The sequence below is a fragment of the Pistacia vera genome, unplaced genomic scaffold (assembly GCF_008641045.1).
Source record: "Pistacia vera cultivar Batoury unplaced genomic scaffold, PisVer_v2 Contig670, whole genome shotgun sequence".
NCBI classification, from domain to species: domain Eukaryota; kingdom Viridiplantae; phylum Streptophyta; class Magnoliopsida; order Sapindales; family Anacardiaceae; genus Pistacia; species Pistacia vera.
This window is the reverse complement of record NW_022196524.1, coordinates 14,434-39,353: the sequence shown is the minus strand read 5'-3', so window position 1 is coordinate 39,353 and position 24,920 is coordinate 14,434. Positions and strand designations below refer to the sequence as shown.

At 35.2% G+C, this 24,920-nt stretch overlaps 4 protein-coding genes across 5 annotated transcripts; 2 read left to right on the top strand and 2 right to left on the bottom strand.

Moving 5' to 3' along the window:
• Positions 1-1,739: 1,739 nt before the first annotated feature.
• Positions 1,740-3,985, top strand: LOC116112926 (pentatricopeptide repeat-containing protein At5g66500, mitochondrial-like). The gene has a single exon (XM_031399056.1). The coding sequence runs from the start codon at positions 1,770-1,772 to the stop codon at positions 3,351-3,353; it is 1,584 nt and encodes a 527-aa protein (XP_031254916.1). The 5' UTR covers positions 1,740-1,769; the 3' UTR covers positions 3,354-3,985.
• A 455-nt stretch (positions 3,986-4,440) lies between these two features.
• Positions 4,441-5,268, top strand: LOC116112930. Its single transcript, XM_031399060.1, has one exon. The coding sequence runs from the start codon at positions 4,630-4,632 to the stop codon at positions 4,999-5,001; it is 372 nt and encodes a 123-aa protein (XP_031254920.1). The 5' UTR covers positions 4,441-4,629; the 3' UTR covers positions 5,002-5,268.
• A 479-nt stretch (positions 5,269-5,747) lies between these two features.
• On the bottom strand, positions 5,748-8,772 carry LOC116112925 (inositol oxygenase 1-like). 2 transcript variants are annotated; one of them, XR_004125331.1, is made up of 11 exons: positions 8,533-8,772; positions 8,342-8,444; positions 7,613-7,694; positions 7,296-7,500; positions 7,132-7,191; positions 6,969-7,021; positions 6,719-6,871; positions 6,428-6,497; positions 6,248-6,316; positions 6,079-6,160; positions 5,748-5,925 (listed from the first exon to the last, which is right to left on the bottom strand). XR_004125331.1 is itself a non-coding variant. In XM_031399055.1 (11 exons), exons 1-11 carry the CDS (start codon positions 8,561-8,563, stop codon positions 5,899-5,901), a joined length of 945 nt encoding a protein of 314 aa, XP_031254915.1. In that variant the 5' UTR covers positions 8,564-8,772; the 3' UTR covers positions 5,748-5,898. The 2 variants fall into 2 exon arrangements, 1 of the variants encoding a protein (XP_031254915.1); XM_031399055.1 differs by having other exon boundaries at positions 6,248-6,326.
• A 13,501-nt stretch (positions 8,773-22,273) lies between these two features.
• LOC116112927 (subtilisin-like protease SBT3) lies at positions 22,274-24,606 on the bottom strand. Its single transcript, XM_031399057.1, has one exon. It carries the CDS (start codon positions 24,533-24,535, stop codon positions 22,274-22,276), a length of 2,262 nt encoding a protein of 753 aa, XP_031254917.1. The 5' UTR covers positions 24,536-24,606.
• Between the last annotated feature and the right edge of the window lie 314 nt (positions 24,607-24,920).

Below are 24,920 nucleotides of genomic sequence, written 5' to 3'. Positions count from 1 at the left end.
AGCACTAGTAAATGCTTGTATTATAGTTTAGATGTCACAAGGGAGAGTTTGCAGCAAAGCATCTCTTAGAATTGGAGCCAGATGTGCCTGCTATATTCGTGCTGCTTTCAAATTTCTTGCAACCATTGGAAGTGGGACTGCAGAACACTTGAAAGCAGTATAAGAAAGATAGGTCGCCTAAGGTAGTAGGGAGTAGCTGGGTCAGTTGAAAACTATTTATGATTTGATCTTCCTGGTGGATTGTAATCGATGATATAATTGTTATATATTTTTTTTAAATGATCGGGGTTTGGACCAGTTTATGACACCTCAACTAATTTCTCAAGACTCTGAACTACTATCGGTAAGAACTTCAATGACTACCCTTATTAGTAATCGAGAAAGGATTTGAACTTAAAACCTCTTAATAATACACCTAAGATTTTATCAAACCATTCGATCACCTAGGTTTAGTTATTATTATGTATCTCATCCTTCAAAGATTAGGTTAAATAAAGTATATTTTTATGATAATTTTGCTAGGTAAGTCCCTATATTTTATTTTTATGAGAATAGATTGTAGCACGTTATAACTGTCTGTCTTTAAGTCCTTCAATAATTAGGTCAAATAAAATGACCCATCCATTAGAATGCTATTTACTTTTTACGGGCGTTTGGTTGGCACTAATGTGAGTTATTGGGGTATGTCATCTTATATACTTGTACCACGTTGGTTCTCAAGTAATATAAGATTTCGATAATCTTCAAATACCAATAGTAGTTACTATTGGAAATTGAAGGTAATCTGATTACCTCTATTTCTTAGGTATTCTAAGATTACCAAGATTATCTTTTTTATGTTACAATTTTATCTCTTATTAATAAAAGTTTTAGACAATAATGTCCGCATTTTAAAATAAATTTACATTAATATCCTGTTTCAATTTTACCCTTATTTAACTAAAATTTTGGACAATAATGTCCTTATATTTAAAACAATTTACAGAACACCATTGTCACTCAGCCACCACCACCACTGCCACCCAACGAACACCGTTGACAGTGGCCAACCACCACGGACCGTCGCCGAAAAGTCGTTGGAGTCCCTAAAAAAGAACGAGATTCGGTGGGAGGCTCCAGGATGCTTCGATATGGCCGTTTCCGGCCATATTGATGGCCGAAAAAGGTCATATCAGGCCAAATCTATTTTGGCCATTTCCGGCCATATCGATGAAACTAGCCATTAACAATCAAATCCCTGGCCATTAACGGTCAGATCTGAGCTAGATCTGGCCGTTAACGGCCACGGACATGATCGTTAATGGCTAGATCTATTTTGGCCAGATCTCGCCTAGATTTGGTTGCTAACGACCATATCGGAGCCTCTTGATCACAGTGAGCTTCTCAGGGGACTTTCGGAGCTTCCGGCGGTGGCGACAGGAGGTGGGGGTGATTTCGTAATAAATTAAAGTTTTATACAAGCGGGGTGTTTTAACTAAATCTGAAATATTGGGGGTTAAAAGAAATTATTCAAAAATTAATAATAAAAATAATATTGTATTAATATTTGAAAAGGGGACAATTTAGTAATTTAAATAACATACCCATCAATTTATTCCCCGTAACCAAACATATTAATATAATATACCCACCAACTAACCAAACATATTTTCCTAAAAATTTTCAATAATCTTTCAAGATAATCTATCTGTCTAATAATCTAACATTCCTTAACCAAACGTCCTCTTAAAGTTTTACGGGGTAACCTTAGACCCAAACTTCCATGAATCATGATCCGTTTAATTCGTCACCGAAAGTTCCCCACCAAAACCCCCAGGACTTGCGACTCTAATGTAAATGTAACACACCTCCAAAAACGCAACGTATACACTCACCACTCGTTTGATGAAATTCCTTACAGAGACCTCCGCTCCCTCAACTCCCAACTTGCTTCATTCGTCCGCACCCGCAATTTTCTTGCCACATGGACTCTCTTTTGTCACATGCATTGCGCATGCCTTAACCTTGATGCTTATACTTTCACGCCAGTTTTGGGCGCTTGTTCTTCTTTGCCTGGACCAGAACGCGGCAAACAAGTCCATGGTTTAATGATCAAAACTGGTTCAGATACTGGAACTGTGTCCAAGACTGCGCTGATGGACATGTATTCCAAGTTTGGGTTCTTGAATGAATCGGTTAAAGCTTTTCAAGAGATGGAGTTTAAGGATGTTGTCACGTGGAATGCTTTGCTTTCTAGCTTCTTAAGGCACGGTCTTGCTAAGGAAGCGTTTGGTGTTTTTGAGGCAATGAGAAGGGAAAGAGTTGAGATTAGTGAGTTTACTTTATCTGCTGTTCTTAAGGCTTGTGCTTCTTTGAAGGCATTTGAACAAGGGAAACAGGTGCATAGTTTGGTTGTTGTGTTAGGTCGGGATATGGTGGTTTTGGGTACTGCACTTATTGATTTCTACTCGGTTGTAGGATGTATTAGTGATGCCATGAAAGTGTTCTATAGTTTTGATGGTAGAGTGGATGATGTTATGAGAAATTCCTTAATTTCTGGATGTGTTCGAAATAGGAAGTATGAAGAGGCGTTTTCGATTATCAGTACAATGAGACTAAATGTGGTTGCACTTACTAGTGCTCTTTCTGCTTGCTCTGAGAATTCAGATTTGTGGATTGGGAAGCAGATCCACTGTTTGGCTATTCGTTTTGGGTTTACTTCTGATACCCAAATATGCAATGTCCTGCTAGACATGTATGCAAAATGTGGTAAAATATCGAATGCTGGGTCCTTATTTGATAGAATTTGTCGGAAAGATGTTGTTTCTTGGACAAGCATGATAGATGCATACGGCAGTCATGGGCATGGGCTTGAAGCTCTTAAATTGTTCAAAAAGATGGGTGAAGGAGGAAGTGGGGTTTCGCCAAATTCTGTGACCTTTCTTGTTATTTTATCAGCTTGTGCACATTCTGGATTGGTTGAGCAGGGCCGAGAATGTTTTAATTTGATGAGGGAGAAGTATGGTTTGAATCCGGGTCCAGAACATTATGTCTGCTTCATAGACACTTTAGGCCGGGCTGGTCAAATAGAAGAAGTATGGTGTTTGTTCAATGATATGGTTAAGAATGGTACCAAGATCACACCTGCTGTATGGGCAGCGCTAGTAAATGCTTGCAGTTATAGTTTAGATGTCACAAGGGGAGAGTTTGCAGCAAAGCATCTCTTAGAATTAGAGCCAGATGTGCCTGCGTATATCGTGCTGCTTTCAAATTTCTATGCAACCATTGGAAAGTGGGAAACTGCAGAACACTTGAGAAGCATTATGAGAAAGAAAGGATTGCCTAAGGCAGTAGGGAGTAGCTGGGTCAGTTGAAAACTGTCATGAAAATGCCAGTAAACTAAGTTTGAGAAAATTCAATCACTAGCTACAAAAAATTCCTCAAATGTTTTTTAAGTCAGTCAAATTTTTATCTTTTCATTGTTAAGCACATCAGGATGTTGAAGTGGGTGTTTGAATTAGTGCTGGGCATTTCTTTTGAGGAAGATGACTTGTGCAGAGTTTTTATTTATTATGATTACTGAACAGTAAGAACAGAGATTGGATTTCAATCCATAAGAAGACTGGTAAACTGCGTTTGTCTTGGTCCTCAAGTAAATTAGCTGTTTCATCTGCGTTTCCTTGGTTGCAACCACATCCAGATGCTCCATCTTTCTCCTGTAATCAGTGTTTAATGTTTACACTTGGAAATTCTCGCAATGACCAATTAAAGAAAAGTCATTAACGATGTTCAGTTTTGAAGGCTATTGAAGAGTTATTTGATTCTCCATTTCTTGGATCAATCGGCGCTTGACCTTGTCATTTGTATCTTATTGAAACATTTCATTCCAAGAAACTCTACATTATACTTCAATGTATGACCAGGATGTGTCACCATTCTTAGGTATAAACGAGTAGAATTCTTGTTTTGTACTTCTCCATTATTAAGTCAATGATCATTTAAGAAACAGGAGAAAAATAAATTTTGGTTCAAAGAGTAAACGGTGTTTATTCATTATTCATGGTAGTAAATTAATAACAATTCCTTAATTTCAAGTATTTCGAGTGATTCAAACTTTAATTCTTTAATTTCAAGATGGATGTTTATATTAATTTTTAGTCAATTCCTCTACAGTTAAGGGGTTTTTTTTCACCACCATTTTTTACAAACAAAAATTTGACAACCATTGATGCAAACTTGAGGTAGCTGAACCTAATTACATGACCCCAAACCTTTTATGTTAAATTAAAAAGAAGAGGTTGGTGAGTCAAAATTAGTAGGCTTGGTCTGATCAAAGATGAAGATTTAACAAACGTTTTTCTTATAGTTGTTGAGATTGCAGCAAAGTCAAAAGAACACCCCCCAATTTTCTTAATCTGTAGGCCAATAAGTTAAATGAATTTCAATCATGCTTTGCAAAGCATGCATAAGATATTCAGAAAAAAAGACAGGTTGCATACCAAATATGACTGACTAATTAATCAAACTATGCTCTGTTGCTTGAATTCCTCTGTCACTATACTTCATTTTTCTCATGCAAAATTCTTATTATCTACCATTAATTCCAGTAACCTCTGCAGTCTACTTTAGTTTCTTCATCAACATCAAACCATGCTTAGAGCTTTGAGTACACGAAGAAGCTGTCACAAATATGAACGGGTAGGTGATGATCCTGCAATCGGTCTTTTGGAATGGGAGGGAAAATTGAAAAGAGCTTCAAGTGTACCAGCTTCTCGACTATTCGTATTTGGTTCTTCAACCAAATTAAAAGCAGAGGTTACGTTCCCAGTTGCAGATAATCCTAAGCCTAAGGCGAAGCCCGCCAAAGAGGTTGTCAAGACTCATCCCCTCTTTAGTCTTTTCGACCGCCGACGTAAGAAGAAAACTACTGCAAAACCAGAATTCGCTAGGTACTTGGAGTACGTAAAGCAGGGAGGGATGTGGGATGGTAATTCCATTATGCCCATCATTCATCATAAATAAATATGTAATTGTCTTTTGGTTTCTTTAATTCCTTTGGAGATTACAATTTAAGAATCAGAATTTTGGCTTAAGCCAAAATTTACCATGATCTCCATCTGTTGATTTGATGTTTTCAATCTTGTGAAGTATCAATTCAGAAGTGTTAATTAATTTGGTTCCAGAGAGTGGATGAGAGTAAATGCAAAATCTATCTGAAAATAGATTCCACCACCATTTACAAACGTGAAATTTGTTCTCCCACAGATTACAAAGAATTGAATTGGAAGAGTAGGGATTTATTCTGTATATAATTATAAGAAGAAGATATAATTTCTACGAAACATACAAATCCAGGTGTTTGTTGCTGCTCAAATGAGATTCAATGAAAATGGCTTATCTTTTGGACCACTCAAACTCAAAGTGTGTACTGTTTGTGGCTGCTCTGTTCTTGTCTGATACCAAACTTTCTCAACCCCCCCTCCCCCACAGTGTTTGGAGATGGTGACAGCCCACATTGCTTTGTGTTTGAGAGCTTACCAAATACCCACAACCACATAATGCATCCTTACAAATTAATCAATTAGTTCATCTCACCTTTACAGATTATATCATAAACTCACGCCCACATCGGTTCACAGATTATTAATATATTTATTAAATATAACTTGAATAATTTTTTCTTCATTAATACACTAAAAAATTGGTTAATAATGATCATTAATATATTGATTACTTACTAATATATTGAATAAATGCAGATTTGGACTCAATCAACGATTGCATGTAATACATTATCTCATTACAAATATTATTGAAAATGAAAGAAAACATAAGAGCCACCTGCCCACATCTCCAATACATAAAATAAAAAGAGCTGAGCAACGCCTACAAAGCAAATCTTAACAGGTACTGCCACTATCACCACCTCAGCTTTTCTGGAAAATACTGCAACAGAGTAAATTTAAATTGTTTTAGAAGAAGTGGAATAGGAATAGTTAAAACATTAGAATTAAATTATATTTCGGTTGCAAAAATAACAACGTTCACTTTCTTTATCCATTCCTTCTTGAAAGGATTGGCATATAAACTGGTGTTTACCTTTTCAATGAGGGAAAGATAGTATGGCTTGACCTTCTCTACATCAATTCGAACTTTGCTCTTGCTGTACAGATCATACTTGCTGCATATTTAACGCAAAATGAATTAGAAATTTCATATATAACAATGATTTTTTTATGCCAAAGCATTATGAAACATGCATTCTTACTTGAATATTTTGAGCCACTTGAGATTCTCAATGTCTTCTTCACTCATTAAGTGCTTATATGCATCTGCCCTGTGTAAAGCTGCAAGATAGATTGGTTCCATTAACATAAATTCGTCACAAGAATGGCTTTTGACACACTAGCTAATGTATGGAAATTCCTCAATTTCTCTAGTTTCTCACCATAGAAAGAATGGTATCTGATTATGAAAAGACCTGCTGACGGTAGAGTAGTCTTATTCTCCTTAGCTACCTGTAAAAAGGGAAGCCAATAATTATGTCATTTGTACTTTTATTAAAACTAAGATAATTATCATAATAATAAGTATACATATCTAATTGGCCACATAATCTTCACTCTAGCTTGTTGAGAAAAAGGATTATATGAAAAAAAATGGACAGTGGTGTGTGCATCATAAAGTGGAAAAGATATAGAGCTACGATCTTTTACAATAGAAAGATCAGAAATAATACCAAGTACATGTAGTCATCATGACCAAATGACATCATCACATTGTTTAGTCCACAGCCTTCTGAATAAACTCCAAATTTAGTGTTGTAAGAAGGATTGTTGTAGTCTGGATTCTCCTTGAAATACCGTAGGACAATGCCAAAATGATATAAGAACTATTGAAAGAGAAACTAAATGAGTAAAGATTCAGGTATTGCAGTTGCTTCATAATGTTTAGAAGAAGTTGAACTTGAAATGCATGAAAAGTAAGACCTTGTGGTGAACAACTGATTCATCAAATGCACATCCAACAGGGAATGTATCACCTGTAATTATATTCCCGGTCAGTAAATTAAGCAATAAACCGTAAACATTCAAATGAATGGAGTCTGTTTTATTTAACAATGTAATCAGTAATGTAGAAAAGGTAACTCACCCACGACTGCCCATTGAGGAAGCTCCCCAAAATCTGGATGCAAAAGGACCTTTCCCAGATCTAAGATACATCAACAAACAAAGTTAACAAACTGCTTCTTCAGCAACATGGCTAAAATCAGTAAATATTAGCTTTCCTAATTAAAATATCAAGAGAAGTTTTACCATGAATTAGGCCAGTTAAGTGAAGCCAATCCTCGTTAGGATAATCTTTGCGAATGGCCTCCGCAGTCTGCAGTAAATGCTCTATCTGAGGCTCGTCCAGGTCGGGATCGCTCTCATCTACAAATTCATTAAGCAGTTCACAGCAGTCCCATATACTCATTTCTACACGATTCAGTTTGCCATAGTCTTCCCTCATCCTTTTCACCTGCCAAAGGATGTTGTTCAATGTTATTAAGTTTCCCCACATCATAAGTTACAAAAATAAAAATAAATGACAATTCTTGGAATGAAATAACATCCAAAGTAAACTTGCTTACAAAGTCGTACGTCTGGTTGATGTGTTGAGTCCTATAAAACTCCTCAACACCTTTCTGCCTATCACTCTCCAAATTATAATCCCTGCTTGACATTGCAGGTTAAATTGTTTATGACTATAATATCAATTCAGGGCAAAAAATATATAGATATAAATCCAAAGGATTTGGTAATTGAGTTGCACTAAATCACAGCATAAAAAATTCTCCAATATCTCTTCATAAATGCTGTTAAAAAAACAAGTATTGTCATTCATTATAGTTAACAAATATTGTATCCTTTCTCTGTAACCTTCAGACTTTCCAATACCATGAACAAACTAAATGTCTATTATGTGTAGATAGCATAAATTCTCCAACAACAAGTAAAGGGTGTCTGTCCCGTGAGACCTAATAGACTCATCTACTTCGGAAATAAGCAGAGAACCCTACTGTAAAGAACTTAAAAAACTTCTGAGAGAAATTTATGACTGCTAATTTTTAATAACTTTCAAAGAAGTAGATCTGCAAATATTTATTACAATTAGTGTGTTAAATAATAAAAAGGAATGCACAATGAAAAAGGGGGATAAATTCATTTTTTATTGACGAAATTTTACTTAAAAAAAAAAAAAAATACATGTATCATTGTTTGATACAGCATTTTGAACCCTTAAATCAACCAGAAAATTGGTTGAGAACATACTATACAGAACAAATAAACGATGATATCAGGAATTAAGAGAGGAGAACCTGAAATTGTGGCCGAATGAATTTGTGTTGGGGACCGAGAATCCTCCCTCCAAAATCAGTTCTTCTTCTTCTATAGTAACATTCTGCTGCTCATCACTCACAACTACTCAAGAAATAAAATAAACAATTGAATAAATTAAAAAAAAAAAAAAAACTACAAAGACATAAAAAGAAAAGAAAAAATAAAATACCAGATTCAGACTGCAGAACAAGGATCGTCATTCTGAATTAGAGAGCTAAACCAGAGGAAAGATGAGTGTTTGTGATGCATTTTGGTGGTGAAAATTGGGCAGTATTTTCAACAGCCGGGAAGTCCTTCCCTGAGAATTACGATTATGTGTGTCCTTGCCATATTTTGTTGCCAAGGACTCTGATTAAGTCCTTCTCTGAAATTCTATAAAACCACACAATCGAAAGAACTGAGGCAGTACTGCTATTGCATGCAAACTTTTAGCTGGCACTCTCAGATATTTTTATACTTAACGGGTGCACTCCCCTTATTGCTGACTCAGCTATTAGCTACTTGACTACTTCTGCGGTTTAGAACTATCGGTTCGGACCCATCTGATGTGGCATCCACTCGTTTACTTTGTCCTTTTTCAATCTTATGATTTTTTTATGGAAACTTTCTCAGTCCCTATTTATGGAAATAACAAATTTACCGTCCAGAATGTTTCGGTTTACTTTGATGGAGGACACTTATTTTAGAAAATGACATTTTGATCATTTAAGTTGCTCAAAACTTCAAATACCAAACATTTTGTTCCATTGACTTCAAGAATTTAGTTGATAGCTGTAAGGTAGGAAGTTTGGTTAATAAATTTTAGTTGACTTTCGAAATTGTGATCCCTTACACAAGCAACGTTGATGTGATTCAAATTTTTTCCCTCTAAGTTATTAACAATGTCTTAAACCGTTAGTAGAACCATGGTTTTAAAACCCGACCCAGCCCGGCCGGTTGAACCCGTTCGATCGGGAATCAGTTGCTAGGCCAGGTCGGTTAATATTAAAAATTGAAAATAGCAATTGACCCACGTCCACCTGCAGTTGAACCGGTTTTTTTTCCGACAAACCACCAGTCCAACCGGTATAACCCGGATTGCTATAGTAAAATATTAAAAAAATAATAAAATTAAATGTAACCCTTTTTCAGCTTTTCTCTTCTCCCTTGTGCCATTTTTATTCGACAAAACCAACACCAAGAGAGAAGAAAAAATAAAAATAAAAACCCATTAAAAATTAAAATCTACATTTTAAAAAAAAAAAATTTGTTTTTTTGCTAATGTCATCATGTTGACCTCACGGTTCGACAGGTCAGACCATTCAACCTGTAAAACCCGTCACCCGATGGCTTGGTTGGGTTGCTCCCAAGGTCGGGTTTTAAAACCTTGAGTAGAACAACACTAAATTGTGCAATATAGTGTGCAATACAACAATAAGCCCGTTTGGTTACATGTTTTGGACTGCATTAAAGAAGCCCATAGCCTTTTGTTCCAATGTTAGTGCGTGGGTGTATTATTTAAAGTTAATGGACTCATTTTGATGAGAAATGCTAGATTTACAGAGACTTTTACAAAGAGTCTTTGTATAAAGTGATGTGACAACTACCACACCACCCGTTTGTGAAAAGAAAGAGAAAATTGATGTGAAATACAAAGATTCTTTGTACATCTAGCATTTCCCAATTTTTATTAAGCCCCCCTCTAGTCCAGGCTGCATTAACGTTTGACCTACGAGAGACACGTCACGTTAGTGCAGCATTGCTCCAACATGATACTAGTGCGTCCACTTTTGTGTATGACTGATGACAAAAAGGGGTTGAATCTTTCGCCACCTTCTACGGATAAAATAGATGTTAGAATTATTTTTATTGAATTTCGATAGATCAAGAGTTTATAGTCTCGATGTGATCGGTTATGACTTGAAGTGTAACTGTTTGTTTTTGATTGATAGTCTATTTCTATTTTTATATTTTTTTAATTTATAAATAAACTATAAAAGTTATCTATTTGGAGACGTTTGGATCATATAATATTTTATTATAAGGGTATATTATATTAACGGAAAGAAATATCACCATAAAGATTACTAGGAATATTTAAAAAATGTGTTTAGTTTGTTCGAATAAATTGATGAATAATAAGTTTTGTTTGGAGGATAAATGGGTGGGTATGTTATATAGATTACTAAATTGCCCTCATTTTTAAATATTAATATAATAATATTTTTTATTATTATTTTTTGAATCATTCTTTTAACCCCCTATATTTGAAATTTTGCTAAAACACCTCAGCCATATAAAACTTAAATTTATAGCAAAATCACCCCCACCCACCCCAAGCCATTGTCGGCCGCCAGCCACCACCATAGGCCGCCGCTGACAATCGATGAAATGGTGCACAACTGGCCGTATATGATCAGTCATGTGCGGGCAAAGCCTGAAATGGCCATGGATCACAAATCCATGGTCGAATAGTCAGATCTATGGCCATTTCACAGCCAAAGATGTGGTCGTAAATGTCACGACCACATCTTTGGCTGTGAAACAACCATAGAAACGCTAGATCTAGCCATTTCTGGCCATGAATCATGGCTGGAAAAGGCCTTCTCGGAGCATGATCGGCCAAATCCCGCTGGTCATGCACCATTATGGTGATTGACGCCCGCGGTTGGCGGTGGTGAGTCACGGTCGACGATGGTTTTGGGTGACTGGCGGTATTTTGTTAACTTTCAAATTTTTTTGTGACTAGGGTATTTTAGCTAATTTCTCAAATGTAAGGGAGTTGGGTAATTGTTATTCGGTAGACATTTAAGGGCAATTGTGTCTGAAATTGTTTTTAATTAAGGGCAAAATGGGTAGTATAATCAAATTACCTCAGTAATGTTTTGATAACACCCCCTAACAATGTAATAAGATTACCCCCCACATTACCAATACTAAACACTATTTACAATAAAAGATTACCATAATATTTTATAACTTGCAAACCAAACACAGTAATCTTGCAAAATAAACGAAGATTACCCCCATTATCTTATTTACCCCCGATCCAAACGGCCCCTTTAATAAATTAAACGTTGATTTAAGTTTATTTTGTAATTTGAATAATTGTGTGGAGGTATATTTGACCTTTTATAATGTAAAATCAGTTTAAGAAATAATGTGATTTTTAAAAGTTACCCCTACAAGCTTTTAGAATCATTTTATAAAACTAATTATTTTATAATCAACTTCAAACTTAATCATCAGTTTCATAAATAGTTTTTTTTTTTTTTTTTTTTGGTGATCGAGGGTGTCTGGATTAGTATGCGTGCACCTCAACTAATCCTTCAAAATCCTGAAATTGACAACCAGATAAACCCCTTAATGATCATCCTTATTATGGCCTGTGAGGATAAGAACTTAGCAACTCATAAAAGTAGTTGTTTATTTGACCATTATACTTCTGTAATTTAAAAGTTAATTGATTATTTCTTAAACTATAATAATCTCGAACACACACTTAAGTAACACTTAGTTTTACTTATAATAAAAAAAATAAAAAATAAAATAAAAATTGTTTAGTTAAAAGTTATCTCAAAGTATAACCTTCTCTCTCTCTCTCTCTCTCTCTCTCACATTCAAAAAATGGGATGCAAAACAAATAAACAATCCAACCCTAAATCAAGATATTAGCACAGTACAATATATTGTGTTGATAAAGCTGTGAGGGTTGAGTCATATTAGATTAAAACTTAGATATGACTACATTATATATAGTACTCCATCCGTTTCAAAATATCTGTCGTTTTAGCAAACTATACAATTTTTAATGAACTAATGATGGCATACTTCTCTCTTATAAGAAAGTATTTTTTTAACGTAAACAAATCCTTATCGATAATTTGTAGCACTCTTTTACATTAACAAAAGCTGACTTAAATTGTCTCTCTCCTATTTTGTCGACTCTTATTTACTATTCAATGTTTGAAAATTTGACAGATTATCAAATCTAAAACTACTCTTCCCTCTCAAAGTTTGGTGAGAAAATTTTTGGTTTTACTGTATTTTCCCTCTCATAACTTTGTATTACTCCTTCTCTCATTGTGCCATTATAGTAGTAACACCTTCTAAATTACAGTATTGTTTCTTTTTTCACCTTATTCCATCTCTCTCACTCTCTCTCCTTTTTTTTTTCACTAATCACTATAGGTGAACAATGTCATTGTAGAAGATATGTGCTTGGAGAAATTGATTTGAATGTTCTTCCAATACTAGAAGCTACGAATGAAGTTGATGACATAGCTGAGAAAGTTAATATGCATGTGAGCTAGAAAAAAACTTAACAAATGAACAAAAACAAGCTATTTTCGAATCTTTGTTGAAGTGAAGTGTCAGTTTAAGCCATGGAGACAGATCTAAAATTGAGAAAAATAAAGAGCACACCAAGAAACAGAAAGAGAGAGGAGACGAGGGGTTAGAGAAAAAGAAAAAGAGAGGAGACAAGGGTCATAAAACGAGAAAGAGAAAGAGAGGGTCGCTCAACTTTTTTATCAAATGACACTTATTTTAGAAAAAAAAAAAAAAAAAGTCTAAAACGACATATAGATTGAAATGGAGGGAGTTTTACATTATGTTTGAGTTCGATGTCTCACGTATCATTATATTAAACATGATTATTTATAAAATCAGTTTATTAAAATTTTATGATTAAGTTAAACTAATTTAAATAAAAAGAATGTTGAAGCCTTGAGTATCAAATTTTAAATGAATCTGATCTAGATAAAAATAGTGGATCTGTATTTTAGTAAAACTAGACACTTTAAAGAGATAAAATAGCTAAATAAAATAATTCTTATATATATAATTATTAAATGCTGATAATAAGAGCCGGAACAGACTTCCGTGAAATAATTTATGTTTTATGCAAGAACTACTCTGTTTGATAATGAATTCTTAAAAAAGGGTTTTATAGTAATGGTTATTAGACTTAACAAAACGGACGGATAGATCGGGTTACGGTCGAGTCAAAATGGGTACGATCTCATGGGAATGGGCTCAAAACGGGTTGATATATATGGGTTTAAAAAATTTAAACCTAAACCCTACCCTATGGGAGTACGGGTGTACCATGGATGCCCATTTTTTATCTCTTCAGTTTTCAATTTTTGTAATTACACTCCCAAAATTTCTAAAGTTTTCAATTTTTGCAGTTAACCACCACAATTTCTGACATTATTTTTTATATGCCATCATGTTTCTGGCAACACCCAACACATCATTTGACTGGACAAGTCCTCGTTGTATATATAATATTGGAATACTATATTAATTATAATTTCTTTATGTAATTATAATAGCTTTCAAGTTCTTTTATTAGCTAGAATTGGGTTTTGGTCATTTTTGTCAACTAAAAATGAGTGTTTAAAACAAGTAACAATGAACCACACATAACAATAAACATGTGAACATTGTTTCCAATCAATTCATCTTCATCTGCACTTTCCTTCAACAATACAAATATACAATACAATATACAAAATCAATAAAGCTAGGGACACCCAAAAATCTGCACCAAAATTGTGTACTGGCCTACGTGTAATACGCCTTTAATTCTTTTAACAATTTTTTTCTAGTGAACGGCCATCCATCAAATTTGGACGGCCGTTCTCTCACATGGACGCCCATCCATATTATATGGACGGGTGTCCCCATTTAAAGGACGCCGCCCATAAGTAAAATGGAATAATTTTTTTTTATAAAAATTAGGGACGATCGTTCATCCGTTATGGACGGCCGTCCCTTCATTTTGGACGGGTGTCCATAAATAAGGGACGCCCGTCCTTAACCAAAAATATGAAAATAAAAAAAGAAAAAAATTTGGAGACGGGCGTCCCTTAAGTTTGGACAGCCGTCCATTCTTAATGGATGCCCGTCCATACTTAAAAAAAAAAAAAAAAAAAAAAAAATCTAAACAGTAAACACCTCTTCTTCTTCGCCATCTCCTCTCTTTTTCTCCGTCTTCATTCCCCATCTTCTTCGCCTTCTGAATTGCTTGGGAACCCATTCTAATCACCATGCATGATTCGGAATTTATAATCATATTTTTTTTTTTCCAGCTGGTCATACCTTTAGCCGTGCGTTTTTTCCATACCGAATAGCATAAGTAGCAGAACAGGGGAACCAATAGAGCTGCTCCTAATATAATCAACGATAACCACCATTTCTCTACTGCAATTAAAAATAAATAAAAAAATTAGTTTCTCATTTCATTGAACATAAATATAAGATTTAATGATTCTGACTTGATTAAGAAAAGAAAATAAATATAAGAAAAATTGTTTCGTGGACGAGTTAGTGTATACTAGTCCTCTCAGATTTCCTCCTTACAGCTTGAGATACCCTTGCAATTCTCTGTGTGCGCATGCAGTGCTAGAAATTCTTATTTCTGAGTCAATATATAAGGTTAGCGGTGTTCATACCTTCTTTCCTTCTCTTAAAACCCCATAAAATAGCCATTGCAGTTGCAAGGACAGAAGTTGAAACGACTGCTGCTACTGATGGAAAAATAAACTTGTTCTTTTCTTTGTATAAAACTGTAACAACAATATCCGGATTTCCTTCCACACTAGAATCAACAGAAGATGAAACAATATAAGACTTGAAACGATAAGTATGAATAGTGTGCTTTGGAGTACGAATATCTACTGCAACACATAGCTGATAGATGGCAAAAGCCTAACTTGGTTAAATTTTTTGGGGCTAGGAACTCCGTTAATTTGGAGGATCTTGCAGAGAAAGATGCCACAGAGAAGTCTGATGCTGTAGGGGAAGCATTTTTAGCAGAACTTGCACTTGATTCTAAGAAGGGTGCCCGAGGAGGTAGTGATAACTCGAAGCATACACATGATAAGACGAAGGATAAAAAAAGAAACAAAGATTTCAGGAAAACCCAAGATTCAAAGGTTTCAAGTTTGTGGTTTTCATTTGTTTGTACGTACAAAATCCATGATGCAGGTCTAATATTTTCGTATTTTTAAGTCTGTTGGTGGTAATCAGCATGATATGGTTCATGATGAGACGTCTGAGCGGGTCTATGTCTTCCTTTTACTCTTTCTTTGCACATATGCCCTCACTCTTTCTATTACATGCCACCATTTTTTGTAAATAGATGCTATACTAGGAGGGGGTTTATTGTTAATATATTGAATTCATGGCTTAGTGCAGTTCGTATCCAGAATCTGATGGTGATCATCCAGATTCAAAGACTGGTGTTTCTGTGAATGGTGATGACTTAAAACTTGTGGAAGAGGAATTTAGACGTAAAATTGAGCTTGAAGCTGAGGAAAGAAAGCTTGAAGAAACCTTAGAGTATCAAAGACGATTGGAGCATGAGGCTAAACTGAAACACATTGCAGAGCAAAATAAAATATTTGCTCAAACATTTCCAGAAAAGGTGACGGAGGGAGTCTGTGATGTTTACTTGGATCATGGTGCTGTTGATCTTGAATTGCATTAACCAATCAAACCTCTGACACCAGTAAGCATCCATGTCTCACTCTGTTATATGTGATAAGATAAAGTTGGGGCTACTGGTCCTTAGTTGCAAGTCCATTTCCATTGACAATATCTCAGAGATATGCTAATAGGAATTCCATGCTGCTTATTATAGAGGAAGTAGATTCTTTATGTAAGGAAACCATATGAACTTGAATTTTTCAGGTGCATTTGATGTCGAAGAATGGGTTCCTAAGCAATTCAGAAGGCGAAGAAGATGGGGAATGAAGACGAAGAAAAAGAGAGGAGATGGCGAAGAAGAAGAGGTGTTTACTGTTTAGAATTTTTTTTTTTTTAAAGTATGGACGGGCGTCCATTAATAATTGACGGCCGTCCAAACTTAAGGGACGCCTGTCCAAAATTTATGGACGGCGTCCCCAATTTTTTTTCTTTTTTTATTTTCATATTTTTTGTTAAGGACGGGCGTCCCTTATTTACGGACGCTCGTCCAAAATGAAGAGACGGCCGTCCATAATGGATGAACGGTCGTCCCTAATTTTTATAAAAAAAATGTATTTCATTTTACTTAAGGACGGGCATCCTTTAAATGGGGACGCCCGTCCCTAGTATATGGACCTCTGTCCAGATAATATGGACGGGTGTCCATGTGAGTGAACGGCCGTCCAAATTTGATGGACGGCCGTTCACTAGAAAAAAAATTGTTAAAAAATTAAAGGCATGTTACACGTAAGCCGGTACACAATTTCGGTGCAGGTTTTTCAGTGTCCCTAGCTTTATTGATACAAAATACATACACAACTTCATCTCAAACTATGACACATCCTGATTTTGCCCTCCATTTTTAATAAATAAAAATATCTTCTAGTGGGTCACTGGCAAAGTCATGTCTGAACAAACATGTTCAACTTGGACTGAATTATACCAATGCCTGTACTAGAGCAAAAGGAAAAACTAAAGAAGTAAAACAAATAGAACAGCCCTAGAGCAAGCTGACGAACAAGCTCTGCTTTCTACCAAGATCCTTTGAAACCATAAATCAAATAGAATTTCACAAGGCAAAAACTTCAGTACAATAATAAAAAACCACATATATTTCAAGATATTCAAGTTGCCCACCAACCGTTTGTTGTTTCGTTGCTATGGAACTCGTAATGCCTATCTAATCTATTCATATTATAGCTGTTATCATCATAATAGTATACCACTACACTAAGCAAAAAAGCAACCCCAAAAATCATCAAAGAGGGAAACAAAATGAGTCAACTAGTAATCAAGCATCAAAACACCCCAAAAATCATCAAAGTAAACCAACCTCCATCAAGGGAAACAAGAATAATCAGCAAAAGACCAAAGACAAAAACATTGCTCAGGTAGTGTGAGAGAGGAGATGTCGACGGCAAAGGTGATGATGTGAGAGAGGAGAGTTGCGTTTGTGTGGGAGGGAGGACGGCCGACGACGGTATGACTATGTGAAAAAGGAGATGGCGACGGCGACAATGTGCGAGAGGAGAGTTGCGTCTGTGCTGGAGCTTGGGAGGGAGGAGAGTCGAGATGAGTGTGAGTCTTTTAGGATTCGGGATTTTAATTTTCAAACTTTAATTTAGTTTAAAAAAAAAATAAAAAATAAACAGTCACTCGTTGGTTTACTCGTGTAACCCACATGAAATACAGGTAGAGTATGGGTAGGGGTCCAAAACACTAGACCCGTACCTTATATTTTTTACTCGAGTATGAGCCGACCCGTTAGCATGAACTTGTTTTGCCAAGTCTAGCGGTTATGAGGATAAACCATCGTAGCATTTTGAGGGTAAATCATCGTAACGGTTTTTTAAAATGATAAATTTATATTTATGCCCATCAAAATACCCTATCTTCAACTAGTACTTGTGATTTTTATTTTTTCAATTACAAGGTAAGGGTTATTTATTTGTTTTCTACTTATTGGTATTTTATAACTTATCCTTCTTCGTCATTCTTTGTAGCATATGAAAAATTGTAACTCTACTTCTCCAGGCATCTAGAAATGAGATTTTAATAACTTTTTTTTTTTTTATGATTGCTTAAAATTATTTTATATTTAATATGATTGGAGACAGGCATAATATGGTTAAATTTTATTTATTTATTTATTTTTTTACATAATTGGGATAGTTTCGTAGTGGATAGGGTATTTGTGGAATAAAATTTTAAAACCAACCAAAACCTTCAAAAATACACTACACTAGTTTTAGGGGGTTTTTGAGCCAGTCAAAAGCATAAAAAATATGGCAAGTAATTATTTTAGAACACCTCAAAATCAATTTAATTAAGAACCCCTCAAAACCAGTGGAAAAAAAACTTCTAAGTAGACCCTAATTTTTTTTAAACTTACAATTATACCCTAAATAGTGCATATCTTTTATAAATTACCCAATCCAATAATAATGTTTGAAAACAAAATAAAGAAGGTAGTTAGATTATAAATAAATAGGGTCCATGTTATAGAAATTTAATTGAACTTATTACATGTAAAAGAAATTGTTGAGCAAATATTCTTTACTAAATAGATTATGGGTTTGATGTAGCCTGTAGGACAAATCCCTTATTATCTTATGAATTATACTCTAAATGATTTTTAATTTAGTTTACTTTTAAGAATATAGGATTTTTATGTATGTTTTTTATGTTAGTATAATTTTTTTTTATTTGATTTATTTATAAGTGTTGCAATAATGGTTTTCAAAATATTAAAACACGTTGAAAACAATTGTAATTATATGGAATAAAAAAGGTATTAATAATGATTAAAATTTTAATGTCTATCATTACGTTGAAAATAGTAAATTATATCATTTTTTTTAAATTCTCCCTCCCTCACTTGAATTCTTAGCTCCGCTGTTTATGATATTGAAGATTATTTTTAGATTTTAGAAACAAAATAGGACTATTGTTTTGTAATTTTTTTTTGAAAAAAATACCGGTAAAGGGAAAATGTTCCTTTTATTCATTTTTTTTTAGTATAAGGAAAATTTTCTCCTATATGGCAGTTTATTGGAATTGTTCGAACAATCAAATCAAAATAAAATCTTATTTATTCATATATTAACCTAGAAATTTAGCTTTTCAACTGCCAACTATCATATTACTACTCATCAACATTAAATCTTTAAACTAATCTACAAACCATTAACATACTGCTAAAAGAGATGGGCGCCCGTCTATTATTTTATTTTAAAAATTTTATAGACGAGCATCCATATGAGGTAGATGTCCGCCAATAATAAATGGACTCTGGTCCAAATAGTATAGACGAAAGTCTATTGTTATTTTCGTAGATGCTTATCTATTCGTGATGAAAGGTCGTCCATCAAATATGAACGAACATTCATGATTATTGGATAGTCGTCATTCACGAAAGACGAATGTTATATATNAAAAAAAAAAAAAAAAATTAACACTAAATTTTTTTCAGTTTTTATCCAATTTTTGTACTTCATTTAATCAGTAACATATCAGTCTAAAAATTAAGAGTAAACGATATGTTCCCACCCAAGGTTTGGTGAATTTACAAGTTCCTACCCCTGGTTTCATAAATTGCAAGTTCTCACCCTTAAATTAACACCGTTACTTTTATCTCAAAATAACCCCTACATCTCACATTTCTCTCAAATAACCCCCAGAGGAGATCCTGGCTAAGCCAAAAATTTGGCATGATTCTGACACCATTGGACCTCCCCGACACCACCATCAACATCCTCTTATTCTTCTCACCAAAACCCCTAACTTTTCGACCCGATTGCACCTCAGCGAGGGGCTAGAATTTGGTTGGAAAGGGGCAACAAAACGCAAAAACCTAAGGGAGAGGCGGCGGTGATCGGTGGGCAATTGCAGTTGGCGATGGTGGGGGTTTTGGTGGGGGGAAGCCGACGATGCTATTGGTGGTCTTGGGGGTGGTTTTCGGTGCCGGGACTTGCTGGAATTTGGATGAAACGTCGATTGACACTAAAAGTGACAACCAACGATTGGGGGTTCAATTAGGTGGGAAGGTTAGGAGTTTTGATGTGGGGATCGAGGGGATTGCATTGGTGGTATCGAGAGGGGTCGATTGTGCCGGAAACAAGTCGGAATGACCTGAAATCATCGGTGGGGTAAATTTGAGAAGTGAAGAGTTATTTTAAAATTTTTTAGTGGGGTGAATTTAAGAAGTGAAGGGTTGTTTTGAAATTTTTATCTTTGAAGTGATTATTTTATCCTTTTAACTTTTAAATTAAATAATTTTTTATTAATTTAAGGGTGAAAATCTGTAATTTATGAAATCAGAAGTGAAAACTTGTAGATTTACCAAAACTTTGGGTGGGAAAATGTTGTTATAAGAAGTCATTACTTGTTTAGCTCTATATCTCTGGACCCGTGGCTAAGAAGGAATTAAAAATAACGGAAGATAAAAAGAAAATTTCGTAATCTAAGAAAAAGAAAAGAGTAATGCTACAGTTATCGATGGATGTACACTGAATTTGTACACCTAATGATGTGGCATAATCCTGACCGTTGATTTATTATCGGTTAATATTAATCAATAGTCAGGATTTTATCACGTTATTCGGTGCACAAATTTAGTATAAACTTTTCGGTAACTTTATCATTTTCCAATTATCTTTCTGTCAGTCTCCGGTTCCAAGTCTCCAACGTCTATCATACGGAGCTGGGTCCCAAAAAGTGCATTAAGTCCTATTTCTAGATTAAATATAGGGAGAACGGCTTTCCCACCTTTGACGAAACAACACTTTTCCACATGACACTTTCTCTTTGGTAGGTTATGTTGGTGCTTTAATATTAAAAAGATGAAAATGCTTTTAAATAGTTATTTTTTAATTAATTTATTATAAATTAAAATTTAGTTAAATTAAAGTTTTTATTTAATTATTTATTAATTTAACTATAAAGATATATATTTTTTGTTTATTTAATTAATTAAGAATATTAATTTTCTATTTTAATTAGTAAAAATGAAAAATATTATAAATAATAGTGATAGGATATTAATGACATTATAAATAAATAAATATTAATATCGTTTAACTTTAAACAATTTTATTGTATTACTCTTAACTTTTTAGACAAGGTTAATTATTTTTTTTTTGACTTTTTAATATTTAAATTTTTGGCTAATTAAAAAATAATAAAAATTTATAAAGTAAAATATTTAAGAGTATTTTCGTCTTTTCAGTAAAATATTAACGGAAAACATAACAGAATCTAACGAAGGGTGGAAAAGTGTCATTTTGAAACTTGATGAGTGAAAAAGTATCGTTTTGTCAAACCTTAGGTGGAAAAATGTCGTTCTCCCTTAAATAGAATTCAAAATTGATTGCTTTTACTGTTTATAGTCTCGTCTATAACTTCCTCCATTTTAGGGCTGTGAACTTTGAAAGAAAATGATCAATCTTGTTAGTGATATGCATAATATGCTTCTACTTCATATTATTTATTTATCCATTTCTAGATATAAAAATGAATGCTTTCACTTAATCTAAGCAGCTGCTGCGTAAAATTGCTTTTGGATTCAGCACCCTAAAACAATCAAGTTTGTTGTGCCCCAGGAAATAAAGGGCTGACGTGGGAAAGTCACGTGAAGGGCGACCTGCTCCCGTCATAGCAGCACGCACACGTCAGACCTGCCAAGTGATGTGGAGCCCACACGCGTCCATTCTCCTGCAACAAGTCGTGCGATGTCAGCTTGGAAAAAGGGAAATGGGACTTAAAGCCTGATTATATACTGACAATTACACCAAACCACGGATTTAGTGATGATTATACGCTTCGGTTCAGTATAAAATAGGGAAGACCCCTTCATTAAGGGGATTCGGCCATTTTACATACAAGAAGAAAAACAGAAATTTCTCTCTCTCTTGTAAACTTTTCTTTGACTTTATCGTCTGATGTAAGTCAGCTCGCGACCGCGACCTGACATCCACTAATATCAATGCAAATCAGTGGACGTAGGACATGCTATCTTAGCGTCCGAACCACTTAAAAAACTCCCTCTACAGTTATTTTACTTTTCATATATTCCATTTTCACGTGCATCGAACAGTCAATTGATATTATACACATAAAAATTCGTTGGTGTAAAAACTAGCATCAACAAAGTTCATGAATGATATGCATTATTCATTACAATTTGGTAGTTTCTGTTTAGTTAATTTGTTATTTTCATTGCTTATTATCTTTCTTTGTTTTTGAATGTGGATCGGTTAATTTTCTGTAATATTCAAAAACTCACATCAACTCATGAATGTGTCCCTTAATGTATTTATATATCATAAGATCACAATTTATTTTACTAGATAACCCAGTTTTGTTGAACACAATCACCTTCCCAAGCCAGATAACCGTAGTAAATAGTACTCGTTCATTTCACGAATCTTGAGAACGTGAGAATGAATGTGATTTGCCTAGGTTTTAATGGCCACTATGGGGCTTGATACGGTATGATTATGTTGATCAATCCATTTGAGATAACCATATGTCACATTTGGAGCTTTTTTATCAATCTCTACACTCAAAACAAAACCCTGCTTCTGATAATTTTGAGTGAATGTGAGAGTGCTAGGCTCTGTTCGGATTCTCATTCCAGTAGGAAGCTCCAAATTTGAATGATACTCTGATTCTTTTTCTCCCACGTTTTTTACATTCCTGCTAAATCTCTTCACCGTTTCATTGGTGAATATAGCAATAAATGAAGGGTAATTGAGTTCAGTATGCTCTTTGCTGCAATTCCATTGATTTCGTCGAATGAGAGCTTTCATCCGACTTTGATCATAATCTAGGCCGCATAGGAACTCAATATAATCTTGAAAATCCATGTCATAGATGAGTCCGGGGTCCATGGCTTTGTTTGGATCTATATGACCCGCCCCGAAATCTAGAGGTGTGGCAGGAAGGCCGGTATTTTCATCTTTCAATATATTACCAGTGTTGTCAATGTTATATGCTGTGGTCATCATAGCTGATCGGATGGCCGCTGGGCTCCAATCCCAGTGCACAGATTTTAGTAAAGCTGCAACTCCGGCAACATGTGGTGTTGCCATTGACGTGCCTGACCATAGTTCATAATCTGATACCAAATCGTAGTTTCCAATTGTCATGAATGGCATGTTGGGTGTGACTGCTGCCACCACATCAACTCCCGGAGCCAGAATATCTGGCTTTAGTACACCTGGGCTGATTGGATCCAGTCCTCTTGAAGAGAAGTAGGCCACTTGAGGTGCTGGTTTACTACCCAATTTTGTTGTTAGGAACCTCATACCTTTGATCCTTGCTCTACTCTCTCGTGTCACATACTCTCTAACCAAAGTTCCTGAAGCAGTATTCAGAATCACGCCGGGAATGGTGTATTTTTCTGGTAATAAATGAGATTTATCTGACAAAAAAATACCGGCAAATGCACCTGCCCTCTTAACCTCCTCTAATTGTTCATCAATTTCAACTTTCGTGCTATTATCACAAAGGACTACCTTTCCAGTAACTTCATTTGAGTCCAATGCTTTATGGTTGCATACTGCTTTGCTTATATTGCCTTCGCCATAATATAAAGAAGCATTGGTAAGGTAAATGCTCTGTGGAAAGTAAGATATACCTTCCAAACTAAACCCATCTTCTAGAGTAAGTGATGCAGTAAAACTCCGGTCGACCAAGCTAGCTCCTGCCGTCATGATCCAAGGCGCTCCATTGTGTATTGAGTTGTGACCTCCATCATTCCCTGCAGCACCGACAACAAAAATGTCTTTCTCTATAGCTGAAAGAGAAGCTATGGCTACAATATCCTTGAAGTAAGGTGTCTGGTTAAATCCAATAGACAATGACAAAATATCAACACCATCAGCGATTGCTTGATCAATACCTGCAAGCACATCAGTTGCTGCACTCTCATCGGTGTCTGTTGCCCAGAAGACCTTGTACATAGCAACGTGTGCAGCTGGTGCTATTCCTCTGGCTGTTCCCCTTGCATATCCAAAGTGACTTACACCTAATACCTGGTTACCAGCAGCTGTGGAGGATGTGTGTGTCCCATGACCGTAGAAGTCTCTTGGCGAGTCAAAGTCATATTTCTTGGATATCTTTATACCTGCAGCTTGAAGCCCTTTGCTAAAAGATTGAGCACCGATGAGCTTCCTGTTGCAGTCAGAAAAGCTAAATATTGTACCATTCTCACACTTGCCGTTCCATCTTTGTGGTATCGATGGCATACCGTTGTCACTAAAACTCTCACTTTCTGGCCAGATTCCCGTATCAACAATTCCTATGATCACACCTTCACCATATGAAGCAGCAGGCCATATGCCAGAGTCATGTTTTAATCCAAGAAACCTGGGAGTGTGGGTTGTGTATAACTCGCCAAATGACTCTGGGTATGTGGCAAGATGAGCGGGAGATTTCTCGATTTCAGATAGATGAGAGGGTGTCAGCCTGGCACTGAAACCGTGCATAACATGGTTGTATGAATAAAGCAACATTTCTGTTTCATCAGCTGAAGACAAAGAGTTGAATATGGAGTGGTGCCACGACTCGTGGGTTAAGAAAGACTCTGGCTTCTGAGAATGGTCCAAGTGGATGATATATGTTTGGTATTCTTCAGGTTCTGACATTGCTCTATTGTTGATTAATAGCAACCAAAACAGCAGATAGTATGCCATAAGGATGGCGAAATCCATCATTTTGGTTATGGTTAAGAAGCTTGATAAGTTATTAAAATTTGAAGGTTTGTGATGCTTTATCAGAAATTTTCCAAGGAATTTTCCTTCGTCCATTATAAAATATCTGTGTCAAGTCCCTGTATTATTTTGTAGTGGATCTTTACTGTGGCAATCCAATTGCATGATCAGAAGCAGATGCCAAGATAATGTATCATTTCTAGTTGATTTTTTCTTGGCATCCGCATCGTAAGATTTAAGGCAGATATAATTGAGCTTTAGAATTTTGTTGTTATTGTTCCATGGACCATCAGCATCTTAATTTTTGTTAGACTGTAAATGCTTCAGAGAAAGTGAGCCATTTTCCTTTCACCCGTTCATGCTTAATTTCATTATTCTACCTTTTGAA

Bases quoted from the DNA above. Each gene is read 5' to 3' on its own strand.
- LOC116112926 (XM_031399056.1), top strand. From the start codon at position 1,770: ATGATCCGTTTAATTCGTCACCGAAAGTTCCCCACCAAAACCCCCAGG.
- LOC116112930 (XM_031399060.1), top strand. From the start codon at position 4,630: ATGCTTAGAGCTTTGAGTACACGAAGAAGCTGTCACAAATATGAACGG.
- LOC116112925 (XM_031399055.1), bottom strand. From the start codon at position 8,563: ATGACGATCCTTGTTCTGCAGTCTGAATCTG. The intron at 6,872-6,968 runs GTCTTACTTTTC...CTCTTTCAATAG, and splicing joins AATCAGTTGTTCACCACAAG to TTCTTATATCATTTTGGCAT. The intron at 5,926-6,078 runs GTAAACACCAGT...ACTCTGTTGCAG, and splicing joins ATCTTTCCCTCATTGAAAAG to TATTTTCCAGAAAAGCTGAG.
- LOC116112927 (XM_031399057.1), bottom strand. From the start codon at position 24,535: ATGATGGATTTCGCCATCCTTATGGCATACTATCTGCTGTTTTGGTTG.